General features: G+C 29.8%; 1 protein-coding gene across 3 annotated transcripts; it reads right to left on the bottom strand.

Moving 5' to 3' along the window:
* Positions 1 to 1,074: 1,074 nt before the first annotated feature.
* On the bottom strand, positions 1,075 to 20,859 carry LOC123299631 (slowpoke-binding protein). Of its 3 annotated transcripts, none has more exons than XM_044881898.1 (5): positions 20,665 to 20,859; positions 12,869 to 12,939; positions 4,681 to 5,113; positions 3,495 to 4,141; positions 1,075 to 2,339 (listed from the first exon to the last, which is right to left on the bottom strand). In XM_044881898.1, the coding sequence occupies exons 1-5, from the start codon at positions 20,722 to 20,724 to the stop codon at positions 2,045 to 2,047; spliced, it is 1,506 nt and encodes a 501-aa protein (XP_044737833.1). In that variant the 5' UTR covers positions 20,725 to 20,859; the 3' UTR covers positions 1,075 to 2,044. The 3 variants fall into 3 exon arrangements, with proteins under 3 accessions (XP_044737833.1, XP_044737832.1, XP_044737835.1); XM_044881900.1 differs by lacking the exons at positions 12,869 to 12,939; positions 20,665 to 20,859 and adding exons at positions 3,315 to 3,407; positions 6,463 to 6,827 and having other exon boundaries at positions 2,221 to 2,339; XM_044881897.1 differs by lacking the exons at positions 12,869 to 12,939; positions 20,665 to 20,859 and adding an exon at positions 6,463 to 6,827.
* Between the last annotated feature and the right edge of the window lie 4,945 nt (positions 20,860 to 25,804).

Raw genomic sequence — 25,804 nt, forward strand, 5'->3', positions numbered from 1 at the left:
GTACTTTGTATTCGTAAAACTATCATCTAAAATTTCTCTAGATGATTCTATGAGGTTCAGTGTTGAGAATTAAAATCAAGAGCATCGGAAAAATTGGAATGCCATATTATGGAAAGTTTGCATGTCTCTCCTTCGAAAGTTGCCCTTGAATAAAATGAGTACTATTTATATGAATAGTCAGGTTAAGTAGAATCATCAAAATTTAAATGTTTTGTGGATAATTATTTCTAAAATTATTTGTAAACCTATCATAAAATTATTGCTAAATTTTGGAATTTTTCTTTTAACTCTAAATATTGCGTAGTGACCAATTTTATTTTAGCATAGGCAAGATTTTATTCAGGGTGCTTCAGCAAATTGTTTTTTTTTTATTATTCGTTAAAAATTATATATGGATGGATTATTGGACAAAAATTGTTTGCTGAAGTATTTTCACTATAAATATGATATTTAGCACTTCGACAAAAATTGAGGCGACTGTAAATCAAGCATGGTGACCACTTTCCAGAAATTTAATCAAGAGACGAATTGGTGACATTTGACGAAAATTAAGGTGATTGATTGAAAATCAAAGCACGGTGGGCAGGAAACAAAAATTTGGCCAAAGCTCGGAAAAAGTTTTGAATTTAGATATGTGTTGAAAATATTTCGTGAAAGTTTCTCCGTGCCCATTTCTTTAAATCTTCGAACATCGATGTCTAAATCCCCCTTAAAATACACTGTGCTGTCTTTTAAATATTACACTAACTTTTCTCTACTGTCTAACAATCCATGACCCCCAACATTTATGTTTGTGATCTTTTCCTAGCTCCGATGGGTCTCGGTAGCGCCTTCCTCAATCCTGTGTATTACATCCTAGCGTCATTGTATCGTTATTATTATTTATTTAATTTTTTTTTTTGAAGTTTCTGTTTTTTTTTTAAAAATATTTTTGTTATTTTTCAGAAGTTTGTTTTTATGAAATGTATATTTTTATTTTTTGTAAATGGCTTTAATGGCTTAATGGCCCTTGTCAAAATATTTTAAATAAAAAAAAAAAAAAAAGAGAAAAAAAATAAGTTTCTCCGTCGATCTATGCAACGCAGTCTGTTCGAGTTATGTGTTATATGAAGATAACTTATATTAAGCTTGTTTACTTTTAACAGAAGGTTTGCTGAGTGGGAGTCATTCGTCAAACGGTTCCTAACCGAGTCTTTATCTTTGAAAATAATGACTCGCAGGTATAGGTAGATGAAAATATGTTTAAATAGCATGAGCCAGCTTCTTCAAACAGTTATATGTGTCTGGTAACGAATTCCATGTTTCCAAAACTTTGTTATTGTCATTTTTACTAATATGGAGAACTTTGTGATCGGTGGCGTGCCCAAAATATTGTTTCGCATCCTATCACCATCCCTGATATAGTTATTTTCGCTGAAAAAATATGAAAATCGCATAGTCACCATGTCAAGATTATTTTTCTTTTGCATTTAAGCACAACAATTATAAACCTAAAGCAAGTAATTATGAAAAATTTGTACATAGCGTTTCATCATAACAAAAAAAATAAGCGGTTTTCACACAAAAACTCTTGATCCAACAACGTTTCTAATCACACTTAATTTTATTTAATTGACATTCAAAGTCGAGCTTTTTTTGTATCAGTTCACTCGTTAACTAAAAATGTGGTCTTGGGTGGGGGTTAGAGGCTTAAGTTATATAAACGACATTTAATTTGTATAGAAAATATCAATATTTTTTGGCACATTATTATTTTAATGAAAATACCAGAAATAGGCCTTTTGTCCATTGATTTAATCCAATTGCAACCCAACTTGTTCAAAGGTTGTACGAAAATTTCGTTGGTTTTCTTTATCTATTGAATCGAGTTTAACAAAAGTTGCAGTCGCATCAGTTGAAGAGATTCAGTCCAATTAAGTGTGTCCCATTTTGAAGTCTCGTCCAATATTTATGCTACCCTTTTTTTAAGTCGGAATACAGTCGAGTTGCATCAATGAAGGAAATGCCTAAAACTGAAACGATGACATTTTTTTTAAAATGATGGCTACCGAATTAAACATTGTGTATCCGATGACGTAATACTACAACATTCGTCATGGTACATGTTTGTATGTAATAATAAATTTCGATGTTTTTCTGGTGCTGTTGTAAATATTGAGTCAATATCATCTGCAAAAGTTTTTTGATTTAATCGTGAATCGTTAACGGTTAATATTTCATCATCGGTATTTTGTTGTATTGTTTGTTCACTATTGATTGTTGCTGATGCTGTTGTGTTTGTATTATTTGTTCCTGATGTTGTTTGAGTGTCCATTTCAGATGAGGATGCTGTTTCTTCTCTGAAAAATTATTAATTTTATATTATTTTAGAGATTAAGGTTATATAGTCACTATCGTTAATATACTCTAGCAAATTTACCAACTTAATACTTTGAAAAGCAATCTCCATTTGATGAAAAAAAAACATTAGGCAATATTGTTACATAAGTGATGGAACTTTTATATAGACATTTAAAACATTTTAATGAGCAAAGATGCTTTGGGAATAATAAAAATTATAGGATTCTAAAAATTTCTGCGAGTTGGCGCTTACTTGGTTACTACACTTAGCGTACAGCTCTAAAAGATAGCGATCTCTTAACGAATGCCTGGAAAGATAATTCTACTGGAATATGGAAGCGAATAGATAAAATATTATCGCTCATGGCATGATACCTTTTACTGAGACAATTCGTATTGTTCACTCTCAAGCAGAAATAAAATTTACCCTATTCTTTCTCGACCAATTAAAGTCTATTGTCCAAATTTTAATGAGCGCTTTTATAAAATTCAATTTTATTTTATCTGTAACGGTCTTTTATTCTATCTGTAAGATTTGACCTATGTTGCTTGTTTACAAACTCAAATCCACTTTTTACGGCCCGAGCATGCTTTAAAAATTTCAGCTTGATACCTTTTTTCGTTTTTCGAGTTAGGGTGTTGGACTAATTAATAGATAGGCGGAAATGGACTAATTAAGTAATTTTATGAACACCCATATAAAAATTTTGTTCGTATCATCAATATTTTTAAGAGTCACAAACTTGGGACTAAAATAAGTAATAATAATAATAAAATAGGATGTCCTCACATTACCGTGATTACTATATTTATGCAGCAGATTTGATTAGTTCGAGCATCAAATGTGTGGTTTTCATTTGACGATGTTTTCTTTCGTTTGACTACTTGAGAATGTTAAATAAGGAGTGAGTGTATGTCATGGGTCTAAACTTTAAATATAAATAAAAAGCTTAGAAAAAAAAAGAAAATCAAACCTTGTGTTTTAAACTTAGGTAACGAAAATAAAAAAATCGATTATTTTTCAATATCTGTACCAAAGATCGAAGTCGTCAATTGTATAATGACGCCTATAATAATTATTGTAAAAAAAAAAAAACATAAATAGGTTTTTTTATTTAACCATTTCATAAAAATAACCAAGAAATAAAATATACCTTCGTTCTCTTGGTGGTGGTGTTGAACAATCACTGGTAGATGCTGATAATGTTCGCCTAGGTCGAGTACCAAATTGCGCACGCTTAATCTCTGCCAATAGAGCTTTTGTTGGTGATGCTAACCGATGATGGAATACTGGTACACTTGAACCACGCATTTCTCGTAAATCAATATTACGAAATAAATCACACAATAAGAGTTCCTCAATTGTTGGATATCGTCCATCGGGATGTTGAAATATCAGCTCCAGTACTTCGACAACTTGTGGATACCGTTCTAAATCTAACTGTAAATGCCCTTGTGTTGGTTGAGGTATTGTAAGCTCATATCCAGCTGTCATTTCAAATAACACATGACCAAAACATATTGTATCAACTGCTGCAGGAACTACTCGAGCTCGTGTCCAAACAACAGGATGTATTCGGGACGTAAAACCTAATAAAGTATTTTCTAAACCAGCTAATCGTGCTACACCATTTTGTAAAATTATATTGCCAGAATGTAGATGACCGTATGGTGGAAATCCTCGATCCTTTAAAAATAGTAGGGCTTCCAAAATTTGACGGCCGAGTCGTTGTACTTGTGATAATGGGAGACCATCACCTCGTTCACCATATTTTAGTGTCCAATCATTTTGCCAAGAACTCTAAAATAAAAATATGTTTTTTATGGATTTGCTATGAATTTTGATTCATATGAGGCCAAGGATTTCGATTTGGGGTGTTTTACTTCTATTCCCACGAAAATATATAACGTTGATTTTGCTCTTTTTACTTTAAAATTAAAAGTACGAGTAAAATTTCGTTGGATGTGAAATCGATCTATTTTTGCATTTCCCATCTTGTTCCAATCAAAAGAACTTTAGAGCTAAAAAAATGCATTGCTTTCACTGTAGTTGGTATATGTCAATTGGAGTACTTTGTCAAATTTTCAAATTTTCTAGCCCTAAAAAGTGGTGGAATTTTCTTGAGATAGTTCTATATTTTTGGAGAAATGGCTACAAAGGGACAAATAAACTTTGGTAGATCCAAAACAAAGCAAAAATTGGAGCCCTGATGTAATTGACAGGGCTACTGATCTATTGATTAACTTCTTCCTTTTTTCAAAAATAATTTCTCTTATAAACATCTGAATTTCTTGTGTTCAAAGTTCGGTAAGATTATGTAGAAATAAATCCATACTTACACGATAAATTAAATCCTTTAGACTGCCTTTACTATTAAATGGCATTACCAAAACCGCATAAATATCATCCGCCGTTTCAGTAAACTCCAAATCTAGTACCGGATAAATATACGGATGCTGTAATGTCCGAAATAATTCTAAAATAATTTCACGTGTATCTTGATTACAATCAATTGGACAACATTGTCCTTTTGGTACGAGCGTTAATAAACGTTCCGTTTTCACCGAGGAATCTTTGACCACAAACCATTGCTTATCAACACGTGAGCCAATATCATTTAAATGATGTATTAATTCGTATCGTGGATTTGTTATTAAATATTGTTGACATATTTTTAATGCATGTTCGCGTGCTTTACGTTCTAGTTCAACACGTTCTCCTTGCGAGCTGTTTTCCACTTCTAATGCGGTATATTGATATCGTCCACCATGCCTTAAAAAAATTCAAATAAAAAGATAAGATTGTTGTTTGTATTTTTTGTCTTCCAGCCATGACAACTACGGCATTTTCAATACAGTGCTGTTGAAAGTAGATTTTGATGGTCTTTATAGTTTTGTTTTGAAAATTGGCAACCCCTATCATTAGCAACAGGTAATTAGATAGTTGTCTGCTTGTATCCTCAGTTCGATTTGCTATTTCAATAGAAAATTTCGAAAATTTAATTCGAAAATCTTGATTTGGTATGTAAAATTTAACTCGTTTGGAAATTCGAGAAAAGTGAACCTAATCTGTAGATCTATTTTTTGATCCCATTGGCAGGATTCCCATTTATTTTTGAAAAGCCAAGTTATTACCTACGTTCGCAAAAAATTACAGTTTGTTTTGCTTTAAGGGTTTTCAATTTATTAAATGATCTTTAAAGGATAATTTGGGGTCGAAAATTAGACTTTTTTTATTATAGGGGAAAGTGCTTTATAATGATCCCTCAAGGTAAAATGATCCTTCGTTGTTTTAAGTGAACCATTAATGCTGTCTAGTATATTTATCGATAGATGGCTTCCACATGATCAAATTAATCGTTCAACAAAGACTTTATAGCAAAAATATTAACTTTATTGTTTATGATCTATGGTTAGAAAAATTTCTTTTTTGTGCTAGTTTTCATAGGCTGGTTGTTTTACTCTTGGCTTCCGTTGACTATTGATAATATTGTAACACATTTTGATAGGCATATAATCAATTTTAAGATATGTTTTTATGAGGATATTCAACTATGATCTCTAGTGACGTTATTTTTTGAATAACGCCAATTCCTCGGCCATTACCACGATTTTTGTTTTCTATCTTTGGGTGATGAAATAGTGAAATAGATTTTTTTAAATTTTAAGTGCTGTTCTAATTATCTAATTAGAAAAGGTGCATCTAGGATTCTATCTAGATGCTAGATGCTATCTAGGATTCTTTCTAATTAATCTACCACAATATCTAAGTACATACATTAAGACATAAAGACATTAAGCTAGATAAAATAGATAAGATAAAAATATTAAAAATGAAGTTTTAGATTTTGATTCAGGTTCTAATAGGGAGCCGTGAATTTTGTTCATGCAAATTAGAAAACTAGTCACAAATAAGATACAAGCGAAAGATGAGCAATTTTATTATCAATTCTACAGAAAAGCAGTCAAAATAAAATGAAATAAATACTCTAAGATCTTCAGAGCTAAATAAAATTTGAGATTGAGAAATAAATACCTTAGCACTTAAAGAAAGAGGAAAAAATAAGTAAGCCAGAATCAATACACTCCTTAATCCCTTTTCAAAAAAACAGTAAAACTTACTTAGTATTTGTATTTGATTCTTGTGTTGGAGAATTTTTACTGGACCCTAACGAACGACTAAATAATAATCGTGCTAACGAATGTGCAACTAACGGTGTACGTTCATTCTGTTCCTCACTGTCTTCATTTTCCGTACTTGCAGAGCGTGTTTTAAATGCTGTACGTTTATTTGCTGTTGCAACAGCAGCTTGATTTAGTTCTGCTGCGGATTGTGCACGCCTTGTAACACGTTTCTTTTTACGATAACTGGAGCGTGATGGACGCTCTTGACAAAATCGATCATGTCCAATTACATCCGGTTCTTTTTTATCTTTCTCCTCATTATGTTTGTTCATTGTTTGGTATAGATTAAACATGGTGGTACCGCTTTTTTTATAAACTCGTTTGAATAGTAAGAGAATTTTGGATCGCAATAATATTGCAGTTAGTTAAAATTAAGATGCTCCAAAAATTTATATTTGGAGTTTAAAAATCTATAAAAAAATTAAGTAAAATTTTATTTACTTAATAACTTAGACTAAACCCTAACTATTTTAGGATTCTGGAAGTAATTGAACATTTAAAATATGACGAACGTAATTGATTGGCTAATTCGTATACCCGAGGCCATCAGAAACAAAAAAGTTCCAAATTAAGAATTGCTGCTTTTACGTATCAATTTTTGTTTGCGAACTCTGAGCAGCTTGATCAATATAGAATGGCGCTATCCACCAGAAGTATTGTGATACCGCCAAACAATATGAGCCTGACGTCCCTCAATGATAAAGTCAATATGGCTTTAACATCGATTCCGACATAGTGATATCCACAAAACAATTCTTAGTGTGTAGAACCGTTATATGAAAATTTTCAATCTAGCAACATAGGTATTTTGGTTCCGGATGGTCCCAGGTACATAAATGAGTCAATAGATTTCACTCCTGATATTTTCCGTACTCAACTCTCTTACAATCGTCTCTTAATAAATTAATACATTTTTACGTTTGCGTTTTCTAACGTAACGTTTCGTTTAGTACTAAGCAAGTCCCAGAAATAGAGTGCTTGCTTGATATACAAGAGGTCTTGAGTTTGATTCCCACCGTGATATGTGTATTTCTTTAAATCAAGTAATGATGTAAGACAATTTTTTGTTTCTCAAATCATGATCGTAATAGCAAAATATTTTCCCGTACGTTAAACCAATTCGAAACACTTAGTATAATGTACCATACGTTAGAAAACACTGGACCAAACTTTTTAAATAAATTTTGTAAGCACTATGAATTCAATCATAACAAACACACACCTTTTAAGCTTTAAACAAAAGTTTTTAAAGTTCAATTAATCACATTACCCTGTTTAAAACACGTGTTGCTTAACGAACTTTTGTTTAAAAGAAAAAATGAAAAAACCTTTGTTTATTATAGTGTAGCTTCACAATAAAACTGAAGGGTTTTGTTTTTCTTCCTCGATAATTGCAATACATAAATGATGAAAGTTTTTGTAGAGGAAAATTCTTCCATGAACTTTTCACTTATTTAATTAACAATTGATGAGTACATACTAGGTATATCAACCATACGAACACATACATACTTATAATATATTTAAAACAGTGACGGTTGATGAGAAAAACCTTTAATTTAGGGTTCTTCAAATATGGAAATTTAATCTATTGTTATTTTAATTTAATCTATCAATTTTTCATTCTACAATCTTATGCAATTCATTTAACAATTTATACAATTCAATTCATTCTTTCTTATACACATTAAGCAATGTGTATAAGAAAGATACTTTTAATGTGTTCGCATGTATGCTTGTTTGTAAGTGTTTGTAGCTTTGCTTAGTGGCAGTTGTATGATAAAATAATGCATGGGGTCTCTGCATAGTAGTTCAGTATGGTTTTATATACATACAAGCATATATATAAAAGTATCTTTCTTATACACATTCCTTAATGTATAGAGGTTGTCTTTTTTAAATTTACATATGCTTGAAACTCGAAAAATAAGTTTAATCGATAAAAATGCTTCAAGCAAAAAATGTTGGGTGTATAGGCGCACATCTTACGCAGGCATTAAACTTGATCTAGGTTTTCAAGCTCAATGAAAAGCTCACTCTACTCCATAACTGTTAATCGATGGATGAACACTTGAAAATTAGAAAGTTGTTATTAATTAAAAACTTTTTTCCGTAAACTGTATCGTTTAGGCAAAAGCGGACTGACAAGTTTTACTCAAAATTGTTATTTCGTATCATTGTTTCGCCGAAATCTATGGCATTCTTCGAAAACAATTTTCCAATACATCCAATAAAAGTGATTTGTTTTTCTAGAAAGGCCACTTGGTACAACTTGAATGAACAAACGCATAAAAGCTGGATTTTTGCTTGCGAAATGTTTTATCAAACGAATCGTCGATGGTTTGTTTGAAGTTTTCGACTGTAATATATTGGTATTTCATGTTTTGTTGGCATAAGGCTTCAATTCTTGTGTTTAACTTAAGTCTTCGTTCAAAGTACGGCGTAAACATATATACAATTTTGAAATCCCCAATTTTAAGATTCAACGAGGTTTTCGGTTCTTTTCTATACTACCTTTCTTATCGATTTAATTGCGCACATATGATATCCGAGTCTTTTTTGCCAGAATTTACTAATTTCAACAATTATTTTTGACCGAGTATAATATTAAAGTAATAAATGATAAACATTCAAAAACTAACAAAATAAGTTAGAGATGGTGAGTTCTGTATCTAAGCAGACAAGTTTTTAGTTGAAACGAAGATAATAAAAATGAAATTATGAAAAGCTAAATTTATTTATCAAAATTTATGATACCATATTTTCATTTTTCCACGCGAATTTAAAACAAATAATATCTCTCTGGATATATATTTTCCAAATATATATACTTTTAAAGTGATGTATAAATTTTTAAATTGTTTTGGCTCGAGTTACCGCCAATGCTATTGAATAAATAAAATATATTCCAACTAAATGTATTGTTTTTTTTTGCTTCATACATTCTCATATAGTGCCTGCATTAATATACACGTTTGTTTAGTAAGTAGTCGTATATAGTTATAGAGCCGTGTATTTATAAGTTTTCTAAGGTTTCATTCCAACTAATCCATATTTATGTTTGTTAGTTGTATTACTACAATTCTCAATCGACAATATATTACCTATTATTTATTTATTCACAGTAAAACCTCTTAATTATGTTATCATTTGTTACTAGGAAATCCATTAAATATATGTATATATTAATAGTAAATTATTGGATAGTTAATTGTCATGGGAAAACCCAATATCTTTAGGATTTTCTGGAATAAGCTATGTTTCATAATTCCTTAGCCACTCTTTAATAGACATATATACATAAATGTTGAAACTGGCATCTTATCTTATTCAGAGACATTTCAAATTTATTTTTGACGCATAACTGATGAATAAAAGAACTCTAAAAATTAGGCAATTGTTCCTTATAAAAACATTATTTCGAAATATGAATGAATTCGGGAGTATTTTAAACATTAAATTGTATTTTTAGTTGAGTTTTCATTCGATTTTTGTCTGTCTATTTCAATATAGTACAGGCTATTTTTTTAATTTGACATATGCTTGAAGCTCTAAGCTTTTATCGATAAAAATGCTTCAAGCGAAAATTGTTGGGTGTGTCAAGCTAATGAAAAGTTCACTCTACTCCATAACTGGTAATCGATAGATGAAGACTTTAAAATAGAGGGTTGTTATTGATAAGCAAGTAACATTTTTTATTCGAAACATTTTTATGCAAATCGCACATTTTAGGCAAAAAGGGACTGAAAAGTTTCACCCAAAATTGTTTTTTCGTATGGAAAATGTTCTTTTCGTATTGTTTCTGCGAAATCTAGGCACTCTTCATCAATTACTGTCTAAACTATTCGGTTTACAGAAAAATGTTTAGGTATTTATAAAGAACAACTTTCTAGTTTAAAGCGTTAGGTTTTAATCGAAGCCATCTTTTCCGTTTGCTCAAATTTGCCTTAATTATTTGTTGAATAAGTTAAGTTTGGTGGAATCATTTGCCGGATCAAGTATTTTCAATTTGTCTTCTTGAAAAACGAATAATAATGTAAAAAGTAATTTATTCTCCCATAAATTTTGTATCAACTTTTGACATCCAATTAATTTCATATAAATTAATAAGAAATTGAAGAAGAAAGAACTGGAGTAGAAACAATCAAAATAAATGATTGATTTTTCATATTCATTCATTTTTCTATACGTTTCAATTAATTATTATTCTTTGTGACATGAATCAGAATCAGATATAAATTTTCCCAAGAAGAACAACAAGGGGATGCATATATTAAATATATAAATGAAATTATAAACAATGAATAAATTGTTCATAATTTTTATATGAAGTAGATTTGATTGCGTGACGTTTTCGATTAGCATACTTTTTCCGTAACGACTGAATGTTTAATTATATATAGACTTAGGAGTAGTTAGTTTTTAGACTTGGAGACATTTGAATATAACATTTTTAATCATTTGTTATAAGTACTCTGTGCCCAAAAAATAAGGTGACATTGTATTTATTTTGAAAATTCTTTATTTATTCTTCCAAATCAATTTCATCCCCTTCAAAGTAATCCCCTCCCGATTCAATGCATTTATTCCAACGAATTTTCCAATCTTCGAAACACTGGTTGTAATCACTTTCGCTGCGGCTTAAATTTTCTCTATCGTATCAAAACTGTGTGTCCGGAACGGTCTTTTGAGCTTGCTGAACAGCCAGAAGTCGCACGGCGCTAGATCAGGTGAATACGGTGGTTGTGGAACGATATGGGTTGAGTTTTTGACGAAATGATCACGAATTATGAGTGCAGTATGGGATGGTGCATTATCGTGGTGTAAAAACCATGAATTGTCTTTACAAAATTCCGGCCTTTTTAGGCGGGACGCATAACATTCAAATTATATTCCTTGTGACTGTTTGGCCGGGCGGAAGGAATTCATAATGCACAACAAACGCGCGCAGTTTAAATTCAAATGTCACCTTACTTTTTGGACACAGTATTATATGATGATCCTTGATCAGTACAATTACGGAATCTTTGAAAGAAAAATGTTGGTGATAGCGCTGGTGTTGGTTCGTCATCAAAGGATAATTATTAGGTAATACAATAATCTATTAATGGTCGCCATATTTGTAAAAGATATATAGCCAGGCAGAATATTGAACGGTTGCAAATTTAAGAAGCTGTTATTTGTTCATGAGTGAATCATCTTTCAGGGGGTCTAAAAAAATTGCGTATCAACGATTGTTTTTGTTTGCTACGAAAATTAGATCTTACGCCGCTCCGTTTATAGCAGAGAATAGTGAAAACGTGGACGGTGGGTAGACACGAATAGAGGAATTTTGGGGTTTCTGTCATGAAATTGTGTCAAAAAATGTTTTATTTCGATTTGAAGACGGTGATCTTATCTATTAAGAAATAATTGGAAATTTTGTGTCAGTATCTCCAAGTTTACATTATATTGTTATTCACTGAACATATTTTGTATTTGTATATATTACACACAAAAAGCTCGCACGCTGTTGATGTCGACATGAATTTATGAATCGTAAAATTTTATGTACGTTTGAATTAACACATATACAAATTTTAATAGCTTTATTAACCCTCAAAATACATCACTTGGCAAAGAACCAAATTTTTGTAATATATTTCGTGACAAGATGATGAGAGTTCTGATTTTAAATTACGACTTTTATTTTTTATAGAAAGAAGAACTTTAATTTTTCGAAAAATCATTAAAGATACAATTTGTAAAATTTATAGAAAAATTTATCTCAAATTTTGAAAATGTCACGAAGTATTCTAGTTTCTGGATAATATAGCCAAGTTTGGTATACTATGTAAAATTTATGCTAAAGTTAAAAAAATATTTAGAAGTTTAGTAAAAGTAGGCATCTGTTTTGTTAAACTGGTTAAATTTTGAGTACAATCGAGAAAAATCAATTGTTTTGGATTTTGCTAACGTCACCATGTACAAAACATTGATTTTTAAGATAATGTTATCAAATTTAATACACTACCTAAAATTAATCCAAAAATTTGAAAACTATGATCCAAATTTAGTAATAAACATACTTTGTTTGTTAAAATTGATTAAAATTTGAGTGTTATCGAAAAAAATCAATTTTTCGATTTTGATGAACAAAATATCGATTTGTTGAAATGTTTTCTTTTTTTAGAAATCTCATTATTATCAGGGGTTTTTATTGGCGCAGATTTTTAACGAAACCTTGGAAAAGAATTCTGTAAATAAATATAAAAAATTGCTCATCTTTTGAAATTCGCACATCAATTTTTCACAACTAATAATTTTACAAATAAATAATTTTCGTTTTTTTTTTAATACATACCTGCAACGCCGAAACCAACAAGCTAAAAATGCTAGGAGCGTAATTCCGGCAAAAAAACACACTACTGCCACCTATAATGAGTTACAAAAAATATTTTCTAATTCACTACAAATATTATTTTTTAATTCTAATATTTCCTAATCGAAAATTTTACACATAAACTAAATATTAATGTTACTAAGTTATGAAGAATGTTTCTCAAAATACATGGGACATTTCTCGTATAACCAAAAATCGAAATTTCTGTATAAATTTCATAAAAACATGCTTTCGAAAGCTTATATCTTTTAATTTTTTAAGATCCTGCTCAATGATTTCCTAAAAATAAAGTACTAAGACATTAAAAAATTTGTAAATAAAAAATTACGAAATCGAAAAACAATTAATAACACATATTTTTGAGTTCGAATATTTGTTTTTATAGAATCCGGAATTGCCTGATTCGTTTTGATTTTTTAGGATACCTTGTATTTTTAGAAACAACCTTCACAATTTCCTTAAAATATTATATACTTACAACATTTAAATTATTACAACAATGTCTCAAAAATTAAGTTACTAAAAATATCGTTTTATCATTTGATAAAAGTTCTTTTAAAGAATAATACCTAGGTTATTTGCACATTAAAATTATATGGCAAAAGCTCTGGGACTATGTTTATGATAAATTAAAAAAGTCGATCTAGGGCCAGTTGAAGGATTTGACAGTTTTAGAATGTCAAAATATTTCAGAAATCTTATCAAACAACATTTAAAATTGATCAATATTTATTGCGAACGATATTCAAATACGAACATAATTTAAAAATTATTTTCTCCGTTCCTGAACAAAGTAGAGCCCCCGTTTCAAAAAATACCAATTCTTAAGGTGTTGGACATCGAAAATCTCGTACTTCATTTTTTATATACAATCTTAACCATAGCTTCTCAATTTTCCACCTAGCCCTACCCCTAAACCGTAATTTAGTCAGCCCTGGGAAATAGTAGTAGTAATAAACAGCTCGATACAGCTTTCATTTCGGTAGAAACAATAAAAAAAACAATTTAATCGTTTTTAAATTACCTCTGAATAAAAAATTATTATTCATTAATTAATTTTAATGATAGTAAAATTAATTATATAAATTTTAAAAACAAATAAAAAGTTAAATTTTAATTTGTTAATGTGTTGCTGCCATGTGTAAATCAAATATAGGCTTTAGCACAGATGTAAAAATTAATCCTAGATAGCTATATAATGATATTTCGAGCACTATAATTCGAAACAGAACTTAGTCGATAGCATCATTTTTTTCAGTTTCAAATAAGCTAAAACAAAGTTTTAGTGTAAATTTGGTACAAAATTTCTTATAGGTTTTAACAATTCCTAGGAAATTCCTTTAAAAAATCTTCAAAAACCTTAATTCGGAACGGACGGAACGGATTTAAGTGAGTGATATCACTTGGTGATACCTACAAATTAGCAGCTAAATACAAGGTTTTCGAAAAAATTATTGAGACAATTTTCAAGCACCGAGGCCAATATTTGGAGGGGGCTATGGTACTCATCCATTAGATCGTAGCGATTTTCTTAATATACTACATTGTCTAAAATGCTTGCCGAAAGTAAGAATCAAAATCACAAGGGTTAACTCGGGTCAGGTTAAAATTATGGTGGAAGCGCAAAGAATACTTAATTTTGTAATAAAGTGGATATGTTTAATGTACTTATCTGCGCTTCCACCAATGAAACTTATAATAAAATCTATAAAGTAGATATTTTGAGCTAATTTTTAGAAATCACAATCTTATATTATTTACACATTTGTGACAATAAACAATTTTAAACATCATAATATTTAACGACTTGGTACACCTATTTATTATCAATTTGTGTTTTATTGTGTATAGTGTTTGTTGCTGCTCCATGATGTTATGTTCCTGAAGGTATTTGATGTCGTTATAAATTTAATTAAATATTTAAACATCAAGAATGTTCTACTACTCTACGTCTTGTTACTTGTTCAATGTTCTGTAATGTTTGTTCCATATTCAAAACTGGGTTATTATATAATAATGTTCAGTTATTATGTAAGTGTCAAAATGTGTGGTTCTTTAAATTGGTTTGTCTTCAATCTTCAAAATATTATTATATCGCATTTTTAACTTTAACAGTTGTTGAAATTAATGCCAAAATCAAAATTACTTTTAAAATTCTACTTTAAAGTTTTTACTGCAGATTTATTCTTAGTCAGAAAGATAGCATTGAAAAATACATTTCTAGTCTACTCTGATAATAGAGAATACTCATGATTTTTTTTTGCTGTAATAAAAGACCAATCATGTAACCCGGTGAGGTTAGAGTGGCAGTCCTGGGGTGGGACACACTTAGACCATAGGGTCCGTTGTGATACCGAAAAAGGGTTGGCCCATCCCCGGCCACTACTCCATGAACCTTTTGGAGCTGTTTAAGAACAGCAGGAGAGCTTTGACGTCGACAGACTCCAGGTCGGAAAGGTTGTCAAAGAGAAGCTGGCTCAAGTAAGTCCATTTCCTCATGACAGGAGCTGGGAAGTGACAGAGAAGATGAGACACCGTCTCCTCTTCCTCACCACTGTGACAGCTCCTGCAGTAGTCGTGATACACTGCCAGGCCCAGGCGTTCAGCATGCTTGCCGCCCAACCAGCGCCCTGTAATAGGTGCAACAACTTTGAAAACAGAGGCCCTTGGAAGTGATATAAGATCTTCGGAACGCCTGCGAACGTGTGCGTGTGTGTGTGTGTGTGTGTGTGTGTGTGTGTGGCATCGTAGTGCCAAAACGAATGAGCCGATTTTGATTTTTTTGTTTCGTTTGAAAGGTATTTAAATGGAGAGTGTTTTTAGCTATGTTTCAAGTGCGAGTTTAGGATTTTGTACCCAAAAAATGCGGCGATGATCTTAAATATCGGTTTAGTTTTGAAAAGGCTTTAAGGAAAAAGGTAATTAAATGGAGGTGTTCTTAGATATGTTTCAATTGCGAGTTTAGGGTTCCAAACCGAAAAATTGGTCGGGGATTTTTAAAATTTTGTAAATTACTTGTTATAGATAAGAATTCCAGTCCTTTTTAAAATCTATTTTAAATTGAAGATAAGTTTTTCATAAACCATTCGTCAAACACGTTCAGTTTTGTTCGTTAAATCGTTAAATTTCAAAAATTCTCTGCAATTGATGTGAGTTGCGCCTAAATCAGAGAATCCCAAATCATTTTCCGGTCTAGAAACTGATCTATTGAACTAATCTATTGAAGTTTTAACAGTATTTGAAAGTAAGCGTTATTCGCGAACGTGGGTAAAATTACTCTTAGAGGCGTCATTTTCTAACAATCGATGGGTTGATGAGTTACTTTTCAAAATTAGTTAACGGAACTCATGCACATTTGAATATATAATTCGATTTCTGTTTTACCTACGTAATTAGTAAAAACTTTTAATTAAAAATGGTGGATAAAAAAAATAATTATACAGTGCCGATAAAAGTTTATTAGTACTAAGTGCATGCATAAAACATAAAGTCATAAACATTAACCCCCAACCCCTATATCACAAAAAAAAGTTTTTCCTTTTTTCGTGTAAGTTTTTAATAAATCCTTTTCGGAAATATAAAATGAACAAACATATATAGTCGAATAAACAAAAATTAATTAAAAATTGCACAACTTTACTAAATATCCATGTTTCCTGTTTTCAATTTCAATATAATTAATTTTTTATATTTCTCCATGTCTCGAATATATCGAAGTCTGAATTTGGATAAGTTAGATGTTTAGTTATAGACAAATTTAGGAATGTCTATGAGACTGAATATACACTAAAATTTCGTCTGTATAATTCAATTTTGTTGATTAGAACCGAAAAAAAAATCGGTAAGAAAGATTTCATTTATTTTGTTGATAAGATCGATGTATGACAGCTTGATAGTAATGAATATAACGGTGGAGTAGTAACGGATACGAGATAAGAAGTGGTTGTTGAATCGAAAAATTTATTGGGATATTAAGATTGTCATATGTTTACGATGGAAAAATATTAGCCTATTCTTAGTCGTTGTGGAATCATTTCTCCTTTTTTAGCATGAATATCGACTCCTCAATATACTGTTTCATTTGAGAAACCAAAAAAATTTTTAATATTAATCTTTTGATCATTTAGTGATTGAGAATATGTTGCAAAGAGGGTCAGGGTCAAGGGAGGTGTTTTTTTTGACTCGAATTTTCATTTGGATTCAGTTGGTTTCGCTCAGACATTTCTTCAGAGGTAACAAAATGGAAAGGAAATTTATCACGTTGAAACTGGTAACCGCTAAGCAATTTCTCCTATTAAGGTCCAAAAACTTAATAGCTCATTTGCGTTATCGATAATATAATGAAATGAATATTCTGTTTAAAAATGTTGGGTCAGTTTCATTTTAAGCCATAGTTTCGGGTTTTGATGGTTTCTAAATAGAACATATTACATTGCTAGCAGTAGTCGTGATTAGTAAGCTCACAGCTCACAGCTCACTACATGTTTATTTAATGTATTATTTCATATTTAAATATTCAATTTTCACTAAAAACATTGCGTGACTTTTGCTCAATTTTTCCTCTTTTTTTAATTTCCTGACAGGAAATTATCTCACTTATTAGAAAATCAACATAATAATGTTACGCTATGTAAAAATTTTGTCGCATAATTTTTCCTTTTTTTTTTAATTTCCTGGTAGAAAATTGTCTCACTCACTAGAAAAACGAAATAAAAAATTTAATGTGTGTTTATCTATGTTTCGGAGCAAAGTGAGAAAAACTTTTGCCAGAAATAAGTCACAATATAGTTAAAAGCCACGAATAAACAGAAAGTTTGAGAAGTTCACATAATATTAGTAATATACAAAAAAATAAGGTTGTAGCAAATAAATAACCATATAGATTTCAAGAGAAAACAACACACTGATCATTGCATTGTATAAAATATATATGTCCAATAAGTAAAATAACTTACTCAACAGTTATTGGGTGGCTTTCTAAGAATCATACCCATCACGATTTGTTAAGTAGGTATTACCATCTTGCAGAGTTAATAGAGTAATTTTGTATAAACTTTAAGCATATAAATTTTGACGTTTGATATGTATACTTTGCTGTCTTAAGCTGTCTGTTTAACTTCTATATGTTTTAAAAAATGGTTGAAATATATTTATTTTTATTTGAACTCTTCAAAACATACAGAGTGTTCAAGTGAAAAGGATAGAAAAGTTTTTCTTCCTATAATAATCTGTAGAGTCCCGCTATCCTCCAGAAATATTTAAAAAATTACTGTCCAAATATTTAAAAATTCATTTTTATGATACGCCTTTTTTTCCGTTTCAACTCTCCATGTTCTTCATACCATTCAATGCATACGCACTATCACAGAATTTACATGGTAGAGCCATTTCGAAACCGAGGCGTTTTCGAAAAATGGAATGCAATTTTTTCTATATTTTGGGGCTCGTTCGCACATTATTCCCCATTGATAATGAGCCACTCTTATATATCATCATTTTACGGATTATAATCATAAGCGTCGCTAGAGTGGAATGATTGACAGAGTTTCGATATATCAGGGATAATTTCAATGCTAATTTATCCAGTTTTTTTGCTTTTTTCAAAACAAAAAGAAGCCGTAGTGACGCCTTCGTCAACAGCTGGAAATTATTTTATGTTGTGAATTTAGTACTCCATAGCCACTTATACGTATTTTTGTAACACCCTGTACAAATGCATGTTTCTTTCTTTTCTCATACTTAAAGAAAATATTATTTATATACTTGAATTTAAAAATATCAATTTTCAACAAGGAAAAACGAAGGAAAACTAAATAATAATAATGAAATGGAAAATGTGAAAAAACTCCTCTCTCATAAATATAAACAAGATCAATTTATTTTTCACAATTTTTTTGTGTCTAAAACAATTTTAACGATCATTGAAATAAATATGAGAAGTTTTCATTATTTTCTTATTGTGTTGTTGCTGTTGTTGTTGAATTGAATGAATTGTTTGTTCGTGACTAGCAAATATAACCTAAAAATAGCTACGTCATTATCCTTACGACGTTAGCTGTGTTTTTATAAGTAAGTAGTTGACAGTTGTCTAGGTAGATCCGCTATCTACGAAGTCAGTTCCGCATTATTTTAGTTTTTCTTTAATAAAATTGTTGATTCGTGTATATAGGTAGAATAGAAACATGGAATCATCATGGTAAGCACTCAGAATGCGTCATTTAATCATATAATGCCTTTGGTTGTGATGTGAGTCAATAAGACAATAAGATAACAAGTGACATAAGTCCTTGAGATTATTGAAAATTTTGGTAGATGGATTTTTTGGATACTAACGACGTGGCTCCCGACGAGGCCTTAAAATACATAATTAACTAAGTAAATGTCGGTAATATTTGGGGAAATTTTATATTTGAAATAATATTTAATTCATTACTTTTTGTTTTTGTTGTTTACTTTTAATCATGCATACAATATTTATTTACATCATGGTCTCTTAGATTATAATTGCTGTTTTTAATATGATGCATACAGTGTAAACTAAATATTGGCAAATATCTTGTCTAATATTCTTAATTAAAGAGAATTGAAAAAAATACACTCGAACCAGGACTCGAACCCGGACTTCTTGGATTCATGTCAACCGCCCTACCAATTAGGCTATTCGAGTTTTAGACACGACATTTTCCACCTAATTTTCGATCATTCCAGCATATATTGCGTCAATTCGCAGTGATTTCCAGTTATAAAGGATCAACTTGAATGAATTATTCTAATATTCAAATGACAATTACTTTTTAATTAATCTTTTTTCCAGTCAATTTTTTTTCAAAAATACAATAATTAAGGCGATTGACAAAATTTAAAATTATTGTCAACCTTGACGATTTTCCCATCCCGAGTAGAGTATAAGAATATAAGAGCTTTTTTTTTAAACAAAAATGAACTTTTATCAAATAATAAATTACATATTTTTAATTTTCTAAGCTCACGATTGTACATTATATATAGTTGTTAATTCTAATAAATTTAGTTCTAAATTATTAATAACACCACTAATTATCATTTTTATTAAACCATAATTTTTAATTTTTATAAAAGGGTCTCTTTTTTATAAGTTAATAATTATTTTAATTTCAACTAATAATTATTTTTTTGAACGAATAGATAATTAAAAAAAGTATTGTAACCAGAAATTGGATCAACTCCAAGTTTGTTTTTTTTGTTCACTGACAAAGATACTTTATTTAGTGTCAACTATCAACAAGATTAAAATTATTATATTTATGAAATTTTAAGATAGATTTCTTTAACTTTCACCCAGACGTTCGAAGAAATCTAACTTCTTCGAACGTCTGGGTGCCCCTCAGCAAGCATTTTCATTAATATATGCACTTCTAATAATTGATATGTGATCGCTCTCGAAGGATTTCGGTCTTAATTCGGTGGATATTTGTTGTTCGAAAACAATTGAATAAAAAATGAACAAAAACTTGCCATTTTGCATTTTTAGAAGACACCTGTCCTGTTTTTTTGCTCAGAAAAACAAATCAGTAAGATTAAACACTTCTTTTTATTAGGAATCTCTAGAGAATGATTTCCTTTCTACAATTTTTCAGAACTGCTTATTGCGATATAAACCCAACTAGTACAATGCAGGTAATACAAGTCGAAAGACACACACCAATAAAGTTTTCAAAAGAGACCCTTTACAAATTAATTTGTTTAAAACAGTTAATAAAATTTGATCACACGCTTACCCAATGAAAATGTGATGACGCAGTTGGTTTAGAACTGACCAAAGATGAGCCCTCCTTCATGAGTGCAAAAACCGGTGGAGTCTAACACCGGTAGTTGTTTCCTGTTCTTCACCACTTTCTCTTAATTCTTCATACTTACAAATCGTACCATCCTCAGTTTTATTAAATCCAAAATATCTTAGCAATAGATTCATATTTTTAGAAAAATTTTTGATTGTTTTCTTATTATTTTATTAATTAATTTGTAATTTGTTTTGAAGTATGAAAATATTATTTTTTCTTTTAATTATTTTTATCTATTTTTATTAATATTGATTTTTTTATTAAAATAGAATTTTCTTGGACTGAAACAAATAGAAAAATATAATTAATTTAACTACAAAAAGTGGTAAATATATAGCGTCGAGTTGTGGATTTATTAATCCTTATTTAATATCAATTTGATCCATAATATAAAGGAAGTAAAAATGGGGGTCTGAATATTTCTTAAAATATTTCTGAGGATAAAAAATAGAAATATATTTCCTCTGGAAAAAAGTACGTTTATAATAGATAGACCTAGTGAATATTTCGTCAATTAATCTTTTAATTATAATATGGAAAAGCATCAAATAAAAGAATCCTTGAAAGTTTCTGATTTAGCATGCAAATTCTTTTATAATATTTGAAAAATCATTATTTTAGTTCGATTTTTGTAATCCAATAAGTTAAAGGATAAAATTACTGCATTATTTGAAATAAAAAAAAGAGAATAGTTTTCTACATTTTCTTTGATATGAAACATTTCAATATATAGTGCCCTCACGTTGCAGCAAAAGTATTTTATGCTCTCAAAAACTTATATTCTCAAACAAAAGCGATTTTATTCTAGTTCAATAAATTCAATATGTAGAATACTTTCATGTACCTAAATGTACATTTGAGTTCTTAAATAATTTAACTGTTCTGAAAGAATTTACGACCAAGAGTAGTAGCTTTTCCCAATCAGTGTTTAAAAGAAAATTTTCTATGGTTATTTCAATTTTTCTGGAATCGAATTTCACTACTTTGAGGCAGATATCTTGAAAACAATTAATCTCATAATTTTAATCGACAGTATCCTTTTTTGCTAAGTATAAACCATTTTCTAAGGGTATTTTGACTCAAACATCACAGAAATTGTGGACATTTCAATGTATGACTGCTGAAATCTTAGAAACTAATGGCTCAAACGACATCGACTCAATATGATTCCCTCTACAAGTATACTATACTCTAATTAGAAATCGAAAGACCTATAAAAGAAAAAAGTGTATATACCTAGAAACTCTATCATATGAAACGTAATCAAGTTTTATGATCTCGAATGTACATATATTTGGATATCATATACATATATCGATTTTATTATATATATTTTATATGTAATATAATAAAGGCGTAAGATATGTTACCCCAATAAATAATAAAAAAGATGTGTACCTCGTACCCTTGGAGCCGAAGCTAGTTGATTCTGACATTCACAGAGTTCGTCGAGTTAGAGCAAGTAGTGTATATAATATTCACTTCGGAATACTGACTGCAATCAAGCAGAATATGTTTAAATCATAAAGTTTTTATATCATTGCGGTACTGCTAGATATTTTTTTTGGTCTAGTGCCAGGCGAAGTATTTGATAGTCATGCCAAAACGATTGGAAATTTGGGAAGCTTCTGTCTAGATTACATCTTTTTCATTAGAAAATTTTATTCACTTTCAGAGGGTTAATCGCATTCTTCTATATTTTCTTTTTGCTCATTTTCAAATTTTATTCACTTTCAGCAAGTTAATCGCATTCTTCTCAGCAAACCTTTTCATTGGATACCCATATCATAGGAGTCCTTTAAAAATTACTAGCTCGCCATCTTTTCCGCCATATTATATTTAAAATGACGTCACTTAGCTACCTGTACAGCATCTACACTAAACGTGTATGCAAAATTTCAGCTCAATCAATTGAGGATAACAATTTAAAATTCAGTTTCAAGATTTAACCCGAACAAACACATGTAGATCTTAGAATTTTCTATAGAAAGAAAACTTCTCGGAGGTTATGGAAATTTTAGGAAAATTTTTAAAAGGCACGTACTTATCAACAACCTCTCAAATTTTCAGACACTCTGAAATGACTGCCAAAAACTGTGCCTGGTTCTAGTATTAATATTTTTATTATAATATCAGAGCTAAAGCTGGAGAAATTTTTTATCTGTCTGTCTATCTATGTATGTTCTTTCGAAATTATTTATTCGATTTGATTTTTATAAATATAGAAATATTTTCTAGATAAGTTTATTTTCAAGACTTTCTAAGTGTATGTTTTTTTTCTATTATCGTATTTCGAAAACACAACATCTCAAGATAAAAACCTTCTTGAAACTGGAAACAGAAACTTTCTTGATCCCTGATTACGCAAATAATAAGCAACGAAAAAAATGAACGATTCATATTTAAAAATTAATTTTTATTTTGCTTTGTTAAAATCAAGGAGAGCTTCAAAAGAGAAAATTATTAAGATAATTATGGTGGAAAAAGTCTCTTTTCTAGGACTTTGATATATCATGCCGCCCTTCTGCTGTTAAAGGCAAAAAAATTGATAATCTCCAATTATCCAACAAAACTTTATAAACTTTTTAGACAATACTCCTAAAAATTATAAAGAACTGTCGCCGCGATAAAGGTGTTATTCACATATTAACAAACCAAATAGTTGTTTCAATAGGAAAAACGCATGTATTGTCCGTCAACACACTGGCGTCCTAATGATGGCATGTTTCTCTTGATTATTATTGATGACATTTAATTCTTAGAACTAATGAATTAATTATGAATTTTAATAATTTAATATTTATATAGAACATTGTAAATAATACAATAATTCAGAAATAGCATCATATTGTTAATTAAGTTTTTGTTCTCTTTTGGTATTCGGAATGAATTATTAACTATTGCGTGAAGTTTATTTAGCAAATAGAGAATTTTTTATGGTTTAAAGTAAAAATGTCACGAAAAGGATCAATTAATGACGGTTGGATTTAGGATATACCTTTTCTCTTTGCTTATAGCTAGGAATAAAATTAATTTGGTACTGGAGAACGGTTTAGGAAAAATCATTGCGAAAGTTGCTTATTTCAAAATCATTTCGAGGAAATGTTAAAATCGCCAAACTTTATATTTAGAACTAGCAGTTCTACTTATCTTCCCTTTTGTTCACAATTTTATGGATTTTAATTTTTTGGTGCGGAAATTCTTTTGAAAATGAAGTTTTGCCCATGATACTCGATGACATTGTAACTTTCGATAGGTCCAATAATTAAATTTAACTGATTTTTATACTTTTTGGATCAAAATTACCCCATCCAACAAATTTCATCAAATTTATAAAAAAAATTTTTTTTGCTATTTCCTCGATTTTATCAAAGGGGTACCCTTAAAAAAATTGCAAAAAATCGAGAAATTTTTTTGGTCTCCAATTTCGATAAAACTCAGTATATAAGGTTATTTTGACCCAAAAAGTATAAAAATCGGGTGCATTTGATGACTGGTCGAACAGTTTTTGAGATACGGACTAAAATCGATCCAAATATTGCGATATCTCAAAAACTCTGCATCCAATCATTAAATTAACCAGATTTTTATACTTTTTGTATCAAAATTACCCCATCCACCGAGTTTCATCAAATTCCAAAACAAAAATTTTTTTGCGATTTTCTTGATTTTTTCAAAGGGGTACCCCTTAAAAAAATTGCAAAAAATCGAGCAATTTTTTAGGTCTCCAATTTCGATAAAACTCAGTATATAAGGTTATTTTGACCCAAAAAGTACAAAAATCGGGTGCAAATGATGACTGGTCGAATAGTTTTTGAGATACGGACTAAAATCGATCCAAATATTGAGATATCTCAAAAACTCTGCATCCAATCATTAAATTAACCTGATTTTTATACTTTTTGGATCAAAATTACCCCATCCACCGAGTTTCATCAAATTCCAAAACAAATTTTTTTGCGTTTTTTTCAAAGGGGTACTTTTCTTCAGTGGTTTTGCTCTATACTCTTCTTGAAGGTTCGAACTTTAAGTGTATAGCTTCAAAACCATTGCTTCAAATATTTTGAACAATGATTGAATATAGTTTTAGATTTTCGATTTATAAAGAAGCATTCAAAAAAAACCTTGGTAACATTATAACATACGTTGATCTGTGTTTGTCTACAAAATTATTAACATGCAGTTCCCATGTACAAAATTCGCATCCCCTGTTGAGCTCCTCGGGGGATGAATTTCCAACAAACAAAAAATAAACAAAAATTTCAGGCTTCTACAAAACTTCAGGCTTCTAGACCTAGCAATTTTAGTTGTGCGTTGATCGGTCAGTCAGTTTTCATTCTTATATACATATATATTGACATTTCATGCCTTTTATGACTACCATGTATGAAAATTGCTTTTAAGGAAATATGTACGGAAGACATCATTTTGCATATTAAAATAGTGTTTTAAAAATAACACTTAATTTCGATTTTATTACATAATAAACTCTATGTTTAAATTTATAATCGAATTTCTTAGAATTTTCTAAAAATAAGTTCGTAAATATAAAATTACAATATTGATTAAATTTGTATTGTTTGTAATATTGGTAATAGCCAAGTCTTATTACAACGTTTACCTATACTTACATAAATATCACGTCCAATTATTTACATATAAATAATATTCCTTTATATTTGTTACCGAAAAAGTATAAAAAAATAAATATGCTCAATCTCTAACCATTCATAATACGATTATTGTTTAGATTAAGTAAGAAATAACTTCGATTGGTTCTTTGAAAAACTTTGAACATTTATACCTTATTACTATTCGAAGTCATAATTTAATTCCAGAGTCGAGATAAAGGTTACTTATTCTCACAAAATAATTCAAGGTTAGGGCAATTTATTTATACAAAACAGATTCATTAAATTTACAGTAAATGTATTGTTACTTGTCTATGCAAGGTTAGATCGAATAAAGATAAAGCCATGCTTCCTCGAGTTCCGTTTTTCAGCCATCCATCTATAACTGGAGGCCACCCACATCATTATTTTTAATCTTTATTTATTATAAACCAATAAATTTAATG

Source organism: Chrysoperla carnea, chromosome 5 (genome assembly GCF_905475395.1).
Source record: "Chrysoperla carnea chromosome 5, inChrCarn1.1, whole genome shotgun sequence".
In the NCBI taxonomy this organism is placed as follows: Eukaryota; Metazoa; Arthropoda; class Insecta; order Neuroptera; family Chrysopidae; genus Chrysoperla; species Chrysoperla carnea.

Bases quoted from the DNA above. Each gene is read 5' to 3' on its own strand.
- LOC123299631 (XM_044881897.1), bottom strand. From the start codon at position 6,818: ATGTTTAATCTATACCAAACAATGAACAAACATAATGAGGAGAAAGAT. The intron at 5,114-6,462 runs GTAAGTTTTACT...AATTTTTTTAAG, and splicing joins GAATCAAATACAAATACTAA to GCATGGTGGACGATATCAAT. The intron at 4,142-4,680 runs GTAAGTATGGAT...TTTTTATTTTAG, and splicing joins TAAAGGATTTAATTTATCGT to AGTTCTTGGCAAAATGATTG.